Source organism: Miniopterus schreibersii (assembly GCF_964146895.1).
Source record: "Miniopterus schreibersii genome assembly, chromosome: 2".
NCBI lineage: Eukaryota > Metazoa > Chordata > Mammalia > Chiroptera > Miniopteridae > Miniopterus > Miniopterus schreibersii.
The window spans coordinates 81,070,595-81,084,787 of NC_138102.1; the positions used below are offsets into that span (position 1 = coordinate 81,070,595).

Genomic DNA, 14,193 nt, shown 5'->3' on the forward strand with positions numbered 1-14,193 from the left:
AATTTTACCAAACATCTTAAGAAGGATTAGCACCAATCCTTTACAAACTCTTCAAAAAAAAAAAGAAGAGAAGGGAAAACCCCAATTCAAACTAGTAAAGCAGTAATACTCTGATACCAAACTAGACAAAGATATGGAAAGAAAAACAAACTACAGAACAATATCTCTTATGAATATAAATGCAAAAATTCTCAACAAAATGCTAGCAAAACAACATAGAAAGAGAATTTTACACCATGACCAAGTGATGTTTATCCTGGGAATTCAAGGTTGGATAAACATACAAAAATCATTCAATGTGATATAACATTTTAACATAGTAAAGGGGAGAAACCATACAGTTATCTCAATAGAGACAGAAAAAAACATTTTACAAAATCCACCATCCTTTCATGGCAAAAACATTCAATATCTAGAAATAGAGGTGATGACTTCAACTTGATAAAGGGCATCCTCAAAAAACCCACAGCTTATATCACTTTTAATGATGAAATACTCAAAGTTTTCCTCCTAAGATCAAGAACCAGATGAAGATGTATATTCTTGCCACTTTGTATTTAACATTGTACTAGACTTTCTAGCCAAGGAGATTAGGCAAAAAAGAGAAATAAAAGACATCAGATTTAAAAAGAAAGTTAAACTATCTCTAATTGTAGATGACATGGTCTTATATATAGAAATCCTAAAGGGATTCACTAAAAAAAGAAAATTAGAACTAATGAATGTTTTCAGCAAGGTTGTAGTGTACAAGATCAATAAACAAAAATCAATTTTATTTCTACAAAATAGCAACAAACAATACTGACAATAAAGTAAGAAAGAAATTTTATCTACATGAAAAAGAGTAAAATTTGGGGGAGCAAATTTAACAAAAATGCAAAACTTATACTGTGAAAACTATAGAACATTGTTAAGCAATTAAAGGCAACCTACTCAGATGACAAGGCATCCCATGTTCATGGATCTGAAGACTTAATATTTTAAGATGGCAATACTTCCAAATTGATCTACAGATTTATTGCAATCCCTGTGAAAATTACAACTGTCCTATTTTGTAGAATTTGACAAGCTGACTTAGAGTCTGTAAGGAAATGCAAGGGATTCCAAATAGCCAAAGCCATCTTGGAAAGGGAAAGACAAACTTGGAGGACTTAACTTCTAATTGCAAGAATGAGCATGATTTATTCCACCAATTTAGATCTTTATGATTATAAAAAGGTTTAATTTAGTGTTAAAGATAGTTAATGTAAGATCTTATTATGATTCACCAGAGAGAAAGAAATATATTAATCAAGTAAAGATCATAAATTTAAGTGGTATATTCTAAATTTTATATGAAAAGTCAGTGTGTATGAGTACTATGATGTGAGAATGAAACAACCTGGTTATGATAACTCATTGATTACTTAGATTAATTCCACTTATATTTTTGGTTCTGCAGACACCTCCTTCCTCCCTCCTCCTTTGAGTAATTGTCTCTTATGAAACCGTAGGTTGATTAAATAAGATGACTTTCCCATTTAGAAAATAGTGCTGTACACATGAGTCAAGTGATATGTGTACAGCACTATTTTACATATCATGCATATTATGCTGGTCAGTTATTTTTAAAGCTTTCCAAAGGTATTTGATATATGTGATACATACAATTAATGTTACTATACTGACTCTACTACTTTAGTTTAAAGGGTTTATAAAATGTAACAAATAAGAATTTGTATACTTTGTTATTCTACTCATGTTTGTTTCTCTTTTCTGTTCCTCAGATATTTTGTCTTAAATATTTACAAATACTGATCCTGAGAAATAATCCTATCAAAGTAATCCCTTCTGAAATTCAACAACTTAAGTACCTTAGAGTTCTCAACATTGCCTTTAATTTGATTATGACTCTTCCTCCTGGGTAAGGTTGACGATTTGAAATTATAAACATAGAAAATGAAGAGCTTATGATTTAGAAAAGGATCAGTTCCCCCTTTGAAAGCAGTTAGCAACTTTTTAGCTATTTAAAAATTCTTTTTAGCTATTTAAAACAATGACTTGTTTTTCATTGTTGTGTTAAAAATAATCCTACCAACCACATAGATGGCAATTAACCATTCTCAACTTCAATTTTCTAATGTGTGAACATAAAGAAATTAGTCTTTATGATATCTAAGATCCTTTAAACTCTAATAGGAATGTTGATATTTGGTTTTAAAAGAGATGGCTTTTCCCCACACAATTATTTAATTACTAATAAAAATTAAAATCAAAACATTTATCAAGTGCAAAAACAATATACCTCTTCCAGTAAATGTTTAACTAATTGAATGTAGGTTAAGGACAAAGGAGCAGGGACCCTTAAACAGCTGAACAATATTTCTCAAAGAAGATTCTTGTACTAATTAAGGAAGTGCATCAAAATTCATTTCTAAAGTTCTTCATTGAGCACAGTTTGTAATTAACAATCCAACAAATTCTATATTCATAAACTTTAACATTACTTAGTCATTTAAAAGAATAAAAAAGTATGTAAAATATTATACCATTTCTGTATAAAAATGTACATATACAAATCACACATTATAAATAATATGTAAAAAGAAAGAATAAACATTAAGGCAGTAAGAAAATTGCATTATGAGAATTTTATTTCTGTTTGATTCATCTATATTTTTCCACGGTAGCATAAATTGTATTTTCCCTACCTTGATAATAGAATCAGCCATTTCTCTAAAAAAACACCGTTTTTGTTTTTTTTAATCCTCACCCAAGGATATGTTTTGATTTATTTTAGAGAGAGGGAGAGAGAGAAACAGCAATTGATTGCCTCCCACATGCACCCCCACCAGGAATTGAATGCAAAACCTGAGTATGTGCCTTGCCCAGGAATTGAACCTGCAAGCTTTTGGCACGTGGGATGATCCTCCAAGCAACTGAGCCACACTGGCCAGGATCCTGTCTTCTTTTTATTGAAGAATGATATTTAAAAACTGATATCTAAGTATTGAATGTCCCCATTGCTATTGGGATGACATTGCTTATAGAGACTCTCAGTGAACTGAGCTAAGTAATATATATACGTACTAATCTGTGTGTACACATATCTATAATTATTTCTCTGTGAATGTTTATTTATACACATACCTATATATACACACATGCAACTATATACCATACATATATAGACATATGTACGTATATGCATATAAACAAATTAATACTGAATAATCTACAATCATAATCATATACTTTATATAACCATAACTCATTTAAGCAAAATGTAAAAATGCTTAAAGCAACTAAAACCTGATCATAATTACCTGGTCAACATTTTTCATTGCTTAGACATTAAGCAAATTAGTTTGAATTATTGGTTATAAACTAAAGTTTTAAGGAGACCTCACACTTGTCCCCATGACTATCATCTGCAAATTAATCCACAAATGGTGAGTGTTGGTAAGGATGTGGAGAAAAGGGAACACTTGTGCACTGTTGGTAGGAATGCAGATTGGTGCAGCCACTCTGGAAAACAGTATGTAGTTTACTCAACAAAATTAAAAATGATCTGCCTTGTGACCCAGTGTTTCCATTCCTGGGGATTTATCTGAAAAAATCCAAAACACTAATTTGAAAAAATATATGCAACCCCATGTTCATTGCAGTGTCATTTACAATAGCCAAGCTATGGAAGCAACCCAAGTGCCCATAAATAGGCAAGTGGATAAAAAAGCTGTGCTACATATATACAATGGAATATTATTAAGCCATAAAAAAGAATGAAATCTTATCATTTGAGACAGTATGGATGGACCTAAAGGGTATTATACTCAGTGAAATAAGTTGGTCAGAAAAATACAAATACCATATGATTTCACTGATATGTGGAATCTAAAGAACAAAACAAATAAAATTGAAACAGACTCATAGGCACCGAGTGAGACCTGATGGTTGCCAGAGGGGTGGGAGTTGAGGGACTGAGTGAAAGATGGGAAGGTGCTGGTGGAATAGGTGAAAAGATGAAGGAATTAAGAAGTATAAAATAGTCATAAGATTGTAAATACAACATATGAAATATAGTCAATGATATTGTAATAACTATGTATGGTGTCAGATGGGTACTCAATTTATCAGGGTGATCACTTAGTAAGTTATATAATGTTCAACCCCTGGGTTATACACCTGAAACTAATATAACATTGTATATCAACTATAATTGAAAAAAATTATTAAAAACCAAGTTTTAAGGAGGTATTTCTCAAAAATATTAGTTTCTAAAATAAAGCAGTACATCTTTATTAAATACCATGGATATGTATACATATCAAGGGATGATTGACAGCATATTGAAGCCAAGAATTAAAAACATATTTGGAATTATGGTAATAATAATAATATAATAATCATGGGAATTAACTTTATTGACCTCAGAGAAGACTTAGAGCAAGCTCTGATATAGGTAATAATGTTCATTTGCAGAGCTTGTTAAATGTAAACTCACATAGAGGAAACTTATACAGTGTAGAATGAAGGTGTTGAATTCTTTGCAGTTAAAGGTTATTGTCAGAACTTTAGCTTGTTGAGCAAAGAAGACCCAATGTAGAGTGGCAGGACTAAGGGAGCAGTAACTGGATAAAATTGAGTGAAGTGCACTGAACCAAATAATTATGTAAGTGGATATCATTACTGTTACAAGTAATTGCACTGATATACTTTGAATATTATATTTTCATTTTTGTAATTAATTCAGTAGATATTTGTGAATTATCTACTGTGTGTTCCTAGGAGCTCACCATCTAAGGGAAAGGCAGACAATTGAACACAATTAGGTAAAGTAAAATAATGGAGATGCACATTGTAAAATTCCAAACAGTGGCATGTAACCCAATCTAGCGAGTCAGAGATGGCTCCCTCCAAAAGATGATACTTGATCCAAATGTAACTAAGTGTGAATTACCCAGGTTAATAGTGAGAAATAGCAAGAGGTAGTATGACAAATTATAGGGTGGATATTTTTTTAAATAAAAGTAACAACGTATACAAACAAGAGAGAGATGAAGCAGCATATATAATGTGGGGTGGGAATTACAAGTAGTTTGCTGTTTTGGAAGCTTAGAAAGCAAGGCCAAATGGTAAGAAATTAGAGTGGTGATATAGGCAGGGACCAGATTGTCTAAGGGCCTTGTGAGCTAAGGCAAATAACTTGTATTGTATGCTATAAGCAGTGAGGTTCTATTAAAGGGTTTCCCAAAGAAGAGTGGTAGATTCAGATCATTGGTGGATTTTAGCTCATGGTGGTGGCTACATGTGAGGTGATAAAACAAAATAGAAGGCAACCAGCTGGCAAGTTATTACAGTAGCCCAGGCAAGAGTTAAAAAGCACTTCTAAGGCAATGATAGCACAGAGAAGAAGGAACAAACTGTTAACTAACTGAGGTAAAATTTGCCAGATCTGGTATTGATTAGACATAGAGAGTATGGGGAATGGAGGAGTCAAAGGAAAAAAAGGTCAACATTACTCCAAGATTTTTAGTTAGAGTGAAATAATTCAATAATGTAAATATATATTTTGACTATTTACGTAATACTGAGCTTTGTGCTAAGATTTGAGCTTAAATTGATAAATGAAAAGGGCATTATTCTTTCTCTTATGGAATTTAGAATCCAGGAAAAGACAAGAGAATTTTTAACAAACACCACAATAAGAATATAAATATAAAACATCCTAAGGGCTTATAAATGCAAAGATCAATAAGAAAGATGTCAGAAGTGGATCCAAGATGGCAGTGGAGTAGGTGGAAGGCACATTTACCTCCTCCATGACCAAACAAAAATTACAACTAAATTATAGAAAAATCAGTGTGAATAACCAACTGAAGACTAGCTGAACAGGTCTGATAACCAAGGATTTATAGAAGAAACCACATTGAGACTGGTAGGAAGAGCAGAGATGCAAAAAGGGCTGGCCCTGATCCAATGGGCATTAGTTGAGATCTGGAGGGATATCTCAGTTGCAAGGGTTTAGCCTGAGAAGCACAGGGTCTCAACCCCAAGCCAGGCTTTCAAGCCCAGAGCACTAGAGCCAGGAAAAGGTGCCTACATAATATCTGGCTATGAAAATCAGCAAGGATTCTGTCCACCAGGGAAAGGTGGTAGTCCTAGAGACACAGAGAGACACAGGCACCCTCTTAAAGGGCTAATGCACAAAATGTCACTCCCAGCCACTCACCCTGCATTCCAAAGAGAGGGCAGAACAGACTAGAGTTGTGTGAAGAACAACTGGGGTTTGTAGCTCTGGGGATAGAGCTAAAGGGACAGCCACCAGGATCCCTGAGCTGAGTTCCTCTCCCATACCACAGATACCATCTTTCTTAGGTGAAACACTCCCTTCCAAGTTCCATCAGCCCAGGGAATGCAAAAGTCTCACCCTCTGGTCTACCTGCCACCTCACCCTTCAGAGCTTGTGCCCTGCTGAAGAGTCAGTTGCCTTGGCTGAAGTGTAGAGGTCTGGGCAGACTGAGGGAGGTGTCAGTAACTGAGTTGTGTGGCTTTGAAGTAGGAGCAATTCCCTTCACTTTCCCGTGACTCTACTGACACCTCCCCTTCATAGGAGATCTGCTAGCCCCAGTTGCCAGGTTCCTGGAAGCCCCACTCTCCTGACTCCTGATGGCTCCACCATGCTGAAGACTGGGCAGATTATAGGATGGACAAATTGGTGTGGCTCTTGGACAGGAGCCACTCTCCTCACCTTCCCTTAAGCCTGACCAGCACCTCCCCATCACCAGAGATCCACTAGCCCCAACCTCCCCACTACTGGAAGCACTTTCCTGCTGAGATTGGGCTCTGAGATGAATCTGGGGCAAACTGAGTTTTGTAGCTCTAAGATAGGGGCCATTTTTCCCCTCACACACCCAATTATTGCAGGGCTCTCCCTTCACACAACCAAATTTTGATCTGTTCAAGCCTGAGAAACTCTGCTAACCCCACCCTGACAACTCCCTGAGACCCTTCCCCACCATAAAAATGTGTGAACACCCAGTGCATGGCAGCTAGACTTGGTACACCCTGAGACATTTGCTGAGCACCCTCAGACTCAGCACTGGCTCTAAGCTTGAACCTGTATCAATCTGGTGAACACCACTCATCCTTACCTTTTGACTCGCTGAGAACCTACATAATGCAACTCAGGTACTTCCAGAGGTTCTTTCAGACTGAACCTAACAGGCAGTCAGCAGGCAGAGGCAGGTGAAGGTGGCTCTCGGGGTGTCTTGGGACTTTTGCTGACCTTTCCCTGGGTCCAGTGCTCATAAAACCTGGCCTTGGTGCATAGCTTGGTCCTTCTTATACACACTAAGGCCCAGAAGAGACAGCCACAAACCATGAATTGCTTTATAGCTTTAAACAGGTTGCCCAGTGCTAGTCACAGGCAGTGTATGACATTGACTTGTACCAGAGTCCTTCCCAAGAGGTCCCAAAAACAAAACACCCAGAAGCCAGCATCAGACAACATGAGGGCAGGATCCATTTAGCTTCACAAGGGCCACATACAAAGGGAGAACTCAGCAGCACCAGACCCTGTAAATGTTGCTACATGTGGTCAACAACTACACAGAAGTTCATACAATATGGTCCAGGTTGGTCCTTATAGTCAGCCTGGCTGAGTGTCGAACCACACATGAATGGGCCTATATCAATCCATATGCAATTACAACAAGTGGTCCCACAAAACCTATACAAGGAACATGCCTATATCACCCAGCTAAGGTGATAAAGAAGACTATACCACTGGGTCACACAGCATATCTACCATATAAGGCCACCCTACTGAGACTGCAAGTCACAGAAGATTTACCTAATACATAGAAACAAGCACAAAGAGGAAACCAAAATGTAGAGATAATAAACATGCCTCAAATGAAAAAACAGGAGAAATCTCCACAAAAAGAGAAGAATGAAATGGAAGCAAGCAATTGATCAGATATGGAATTCAAAACAATGGTTATAAGAATACTCAAGAAACTTAGTGAGAACTACAGCACTCAAAAAAGGACATAGAAAACATGTAAAATAATCAGTCAAAAATGAAGAATACAATATCTGAAATGAAGAATACACTAGAAGAAATAATCAGTAGGTTGAATGAAGTAGAAAATTAAATCAGCGATTTGGGAGGTAATGTAGAAAAACAATCAGAGCAACAAAAAGAAAAAATAATTTAAAAAAATGAAGATTGTCTCTGGGACTTTTGGGACAACAAGAAGCATGACAACATCTTCATCATAGGAGTACCAGAAGAAAAAGATAGGGAGAAAGGGACCAAGAACTTATTTTAAGACATAATGACCAAAACTTTTCCTGACCTGGTGAAGGAAAAAGACACACAAAACCAGAAAGCACAAAGAGTCCAAAACAAGATGAAACCAATGAGGCTACACCAAGACACATCATAATTAAAATGACAAAAGAAGCAGCAAGAGAAATTTACCTACAAAAGAGCTCGCATAAGACTGACAGCTGATTTCTCAATAGAAACATTTCAGGCCAGAAGGGACTGGCATGAAATGTTCAAAGTGATGAAAAGCAAGGACCTACAACCAAGACAACTTGACTATCACTTGAAATTGAAGGAAAAATAAAGAACTTCCTAGACAATAAAAAGCTAAAGGAGTTTGTTACCCCCAAACCAGTATTAAAAGAAATGTTAAAGGGTCTGCTAGAAGAAGAAGAGGAAGAAGAAGCAGAAGCAGAAGCAGAAGCAGAAGAAGAAGAAGAAGAAGAGGGGGAGGAGGAGGAAGAGGAGGAGGAGGCTTCGAAGGAAGGGAAAAAAGGAAAGAAAAAGGAGGAAAAAAGACAACAAAGCAACATAATTAAAATAATAAAATGGCAATAAATAAGTACCTATCAACAATCACTTTTGAAATTTTTAAAATTTTTTATTATTTTTTAAAATAAGTTTTTATTTATTTTTGTGAGAGAAGAAAGGAAAGAGAGATAAAAAATATCCATCAGCTGCTTCCTGCATGCCCCCTACAAGGAATCGAGTCCACAACCCAGGCATGTGCCTTGACAGGAAATAGAACCAATATTTTTGGTGCATGGGATGACTCTCAACCAACAAAGTCACACTTGCCAGGCATCACTTTTATGTAAATGGCTTAAATGCTCCAATCAAAAGATATTGGACAGCTGAATGTATATAAAAAAAGGAAAAAGAAAAAAAGCGACTCATATATATGCTGTCTACAAGACACCACCTCAGAACAAAAGATACACATAGGCTAAAAGTAGAGACAGAAAAATATTTCATGCAAAAAATTTTTTTATAAAGCTGGGGTAGCAATACTTATATCTGACTAAATAGACTTTAAAACAAAGATTATAGTAAGAGACTAAAAAAGACACTACATAATGATAAAGGTAGCAATCTAATAAGAGGATATAAACCTTGTAAATATTGATACACCCAACATAAAAGCGCCTAAATATATAAAGCAAATCTTGGTGGACATAAACAGGCAGATCAACAGTAATACAGTCATAGTAGGGGCTTTTAACACCCCATTGACATCAATGGATAGATCTTTTAGACAGAAAATCAACAAGGAAACAGCAATCTTAAATGACACATTAGATCAGATGGATTTAATTGATATCTTCAGAGCATTTCACCCCAAAGCAGCAGAATATACATTCTTTTCAAGTGCACATGGAATGTTTTCTAGAATAGACCACATGTTAAGACCCAAAACAACTCTCAATAAATTTAAGAAGACTGAAATTGCATCAAGCATCTTCTCTGACCATAATGGTACAAAACTAGAAATCAATCTCAAGACAAAAAACTGAAAAAAAGTGAAAAAAAACAACCATGAAGACATGGAGGCTAAACAACATGTTACTAAACAATGAATGGGTTAACATGAGATCAAGGAAGAAATCAAAATCTATCTTGAAACAAATGAAAATGACAACACAACAACCCAAAACTATGGGACACAACAAGAGAAGTCCTAAGAGGAAATTCATAACATTACAGACCTATCTCAAGAAACAAGAAAATTATCGAACAAACAATCTAACTTTACACTTAAAGGTACTAGAAAAAGAACAACAAACAGGGCCCAAAATGAGTAGAAGAAAGGAAGTATTAAATATAAGAGTAGAAATAAATGAGTCTGGCAAAAACAGTACAGAAGATCAGGGAAACCAAGAGCTGATTCTTTGAGAAAATAAACAAGATTGACAATCTTTTAACCAGACTCATAAAAAAAAAGAGAGAGAAATGACCAAAATAAATAAAATCAGAAATAAAAGAGAAGTGACAACTGACACCACAGAAATATAAACAATTGTAAGAAAATATTATGAACAACTATATGCCAACAAACTGTACAATCTGGATGAAATGGATAAATTCCTAGAAACATTCAATCTTCCAAAAGTAAATCAGTAAGAATCAGAGAATCTGAATAGACAGATTACAACTAATGAAATTGAAGCAATAATAAAACTCCCAACAAATAAAAGCCCTGGACTGGATAGTTTGACAGGTGAATTTTACCAAACATTCAAAGAACTAACACCTATCCTTCTTAAACTATCCTAAAAATTTGAAGAGAAAAGAAGACTCCCAAGCCTATTTTATGAGACCAGGATTATCCTAATTCCAAAACCAGATAAAGACACAATAAAGAAAGAAACTTATAGGCCAATATTCCTGATGGACATAGATAAAATTCTCAACAAAATATTAGCAAACTCAATCCAGCAATACATTAAAATGATCAAGTGGGAAATATTACATTTATTACATATCCACAAATGAATTAATATGATACACCTTATAAACAAAATGAATGATAAAAAACACATAATCATATCAATAGATGCAGAAAAAGAATTTGATAAAATGTAGCACCCATTTATGATAAAAACTCTCAGCAAGGTGGGAACAGAGGGAGTAAATCTCAGTGTAATAAAGGGCATGTTTGACAAACCCACAGCCAACACCTTAGTCAATGGGCAACAGCTTCGGTCATTTCCCTTAAAATTGGGAACAACACAGGGATGTCTGCTTTCACCACTCTTATTCAACATAGTACTGGAAGTCCTAGCCACAGCAATCAGACAAGAAGAAATAAAAAGCATCCAAATTGGAAAGGAAGAAGGGAAACTCATTATTTTCAGATGACATGTTACTGTAGAGAACCCTAAAGATTCCGCCAAAAAACTACTAGAATTGTTAAATGAATTCAGTAAAGTAGCAGGATATAAAATAAATCCAGAAATCAGTTGCATTTTTATACACCAATAATGAACTACCAAAAAAGGAAACTAAGAAAACAATCCTATTTACATTTGCCACAAAAATAAATAATAAATAAGTGAATAAGTAAATAAATAAATAAAATACTGTGTTCATGAATGGGAAGAATTAATATCATTAAAATGTCCACACTACCTAAAACAATCTAGAGATTCAATTTAATTCCCTCGTTAATACCAATGGCACACTTCACAGAACTAGAACAAATATTTCAAAAATTTATATAAAACCACAAAGACCCTGAATATACACTACAAGCTTGAGAAAGAGCAAAGTTGGAAGTGTCTGATATCAAACTATCTGATATCAAACTATACTACAAGTCCATAGTAATCAAAAGAACATGGTTCTGGCATAAAAATAGACATATAGATCAATGGAACTGAATAGAGAGCTCAGAAATAAAACCATGCCTCTACAGTGAATTAATATTTGAAAAAAGAGTCAAGAAAATACAATAAGGGAAAGGCAGTCTATTCAATAAATGGTATTTGGAAAACTGGACAGGTACATGCAAAAAATGAAACTAAGCCACCTACTTACAACCTACACAAGAGTAAAGTCAAAATGGATTAAAGGCTTAAATGTTAGGCTTGAAACCATAAAAATCCTAGAAGAAAACAGGCAGAAAATTTTTGGACATTTCTCATAGCAATATTTTTTTTGATATATCTCTTCTGGCAAGGGAAACAAACCAACCTACCAACAAACAGAAAACAAATGGAACTACATCAAATTAAAAAGTTTTTGCACAGCAAAGAAACCATCAACAAAATGAAAAGACAGCTCACTGAATTGGAGAACATATTCACCAATGATACATCTGATAATGGGTTAATAGCCAAAATTTATAAAGAACTTATAAAACCCAATAAACATATAAAAAACACAATCTAATTAAAAATTGGGCAAAGGACCTGAATAGACACTTCTCCAAAGAGGGTATACAGATGGCCAATAGACATATGAAAAAAGGCTCAAAGTCAATAACCATCAGAGAAATGCAAATTAAAACCACAATGAGATTATCATCTCACACTTGTCAGAATGGCTATCATCAATAAAGCAGCAAGTGTTGGCAAGGATGTGGAGAAAAGGAAACCCTCGTACACTGTTGGTGGGAATGTAGATTGATGTAGCCACTGTGGAAAGCAGTATGGAGTTATCTCAACAAATTAAAAATGGAACTTTCCTATCAACCAGCATTTCCATTTCTGAAAATATATTCAAAGAAACTCGAACACTATTTTCAAAGAATATATGTATCCCTATGTTCATTGCATAATTATTTACAATAGCCAAGGTTTGGGAGCAGCCCAAGTATCCTTCAGTAGATAAATGGATAAAAAAACTGTGATACATTTACACAATGAAATACTACTCAGCAGTAAAAAAGAAGGAAATCTTACCTTTGCAACTGCATGGATGGACTTGAAGAGTATTATGCTAAAGTGAAATAAGACAGTCAGAGAAATACCATATGATTTCATTTATATGTGGAATCTAATGAACAAAAATAAACTAAGAAACAAAATAAAAATAGACTCATAGATAAAGAGAACAGACTAACAGCTGGGTGAAAAAGATGAAGGGACTAAGCCAAAAAACAAAACAAAAACTAAAACTAAATACCCATAAACCCTAACAGTATGGTGATTACCAGAGGGAAGGGGTATGGGTGGAAGTAGAAGAGGGTATAGGGGGGATAAATGCTGATGGAAGGAGACTTTACATGGGATGGTGAAAAACACAATACAATATACAGATGATGTATAACAGAACTGTACACCTGAAACCTATAGAATTTTATTAACCAATGTCATCCCAATAAATTCAATAATTCATAAATAAATAAATAAATAATAAATTAATAAATTAAAATAAATGATGTCAGGAGGGACATAAATAAATTGAGTCACTAAGACAGACTCATTTGAGGAAATGGCATTTAAGCAGAAACTTACCAGGTCAAGTATGAAGAATATTTCATGCAGTGGGAATAATTATGTGAAATAAATAAGAGGTTGGTCTCTTCAAAGACTGACAGCCATTATGGTTTAGGACACAATGAAATTAGAGTGTGGCCTCAGGTGAAAGTGAAATGAGAAACCATTGCTAGGATTTTAGCAGGCAAGTGACAAGATTAAAGCTGAGAAGGTTTGAAGGAAGAGAAATAATAAATTCAGTTTTAAATTAACATGTTGTTTTTGAGTTGTGGTGCTGATCACAAAGTTGGAGATAAAGATTTTGAACTATCAGCATACAATAAGTGAAACCAGAGAAAATGTGTAGAGGAATCTTCTGAGGAGATATTCCTGGAGAAACACCAATGTTTCAAGTATGGACAGAGAAAGAGAAATTATAAAGGGTAAGAAAAAAATGTTCAAATTGCATAAAGCAAACCAGATGCATCATGCAGGCCAAGCAAGAGAACTATTTCAAAACTGAAAGATGAAGAGCAGTGTCAAATACAATAGAAAATCTCAATAAGATTAAAGCTGAGAACAGTTTCAGTGGAATGAGAGGAACAAAAGCCAGTTTAGGGTGGGTTTAAATGGAATGGGAGAAGTAAAATTGGTAATAGAGTGTGAAGACCACTCTTTGGAGAAAATTGGGTGCAATAGGGGGGAGAGAGATTAGATGAAAGCGAGAAAGAATGTGGAATATTAGAAAAAAATTGTTGCTGTTATTTGCTTTCTACGAAAAAATTTTTATGAAAATTAAGGCGTATTCATAGGATAATGGAAAGGAAACAGTAGGGAATAGAATTTAGCTGACAGTGCAAAATTTTGTGGGAGGTGAGAGAGAAAAGGGTCATGGGCACAGATGGAGATGTTGGCCTAGAATAGGAAGATTAATCATCCCCTAAAAGTGGAAAATTTGCA

At 34.9% G+C, this 14,193-nt stretch overlaps 1 protein-coding gene across 1 annotated transcript in view; it reads left to right on the top strand.

Moving 5' to 3' along the window:
* Positions 1-14,193, top strand: part of LRRC63 (leucine rich repeat containing 63) — a gene marked incomplete at both ends in the record, with an annotated part of 86,436 nt that overhangs the window by 50,933 nt on the left and 21,310 nt on the right. The window contains one exon of the mRNA XM_081127744.1: positions 1,767-1,903. Coding sequence (XP_080983870.1) covers positions 1,767-1,903 — 137 coding nt within the window. The remainder of the gene's footprint in view (positions 1-1,766; positions 1,904-14,193) is intronic.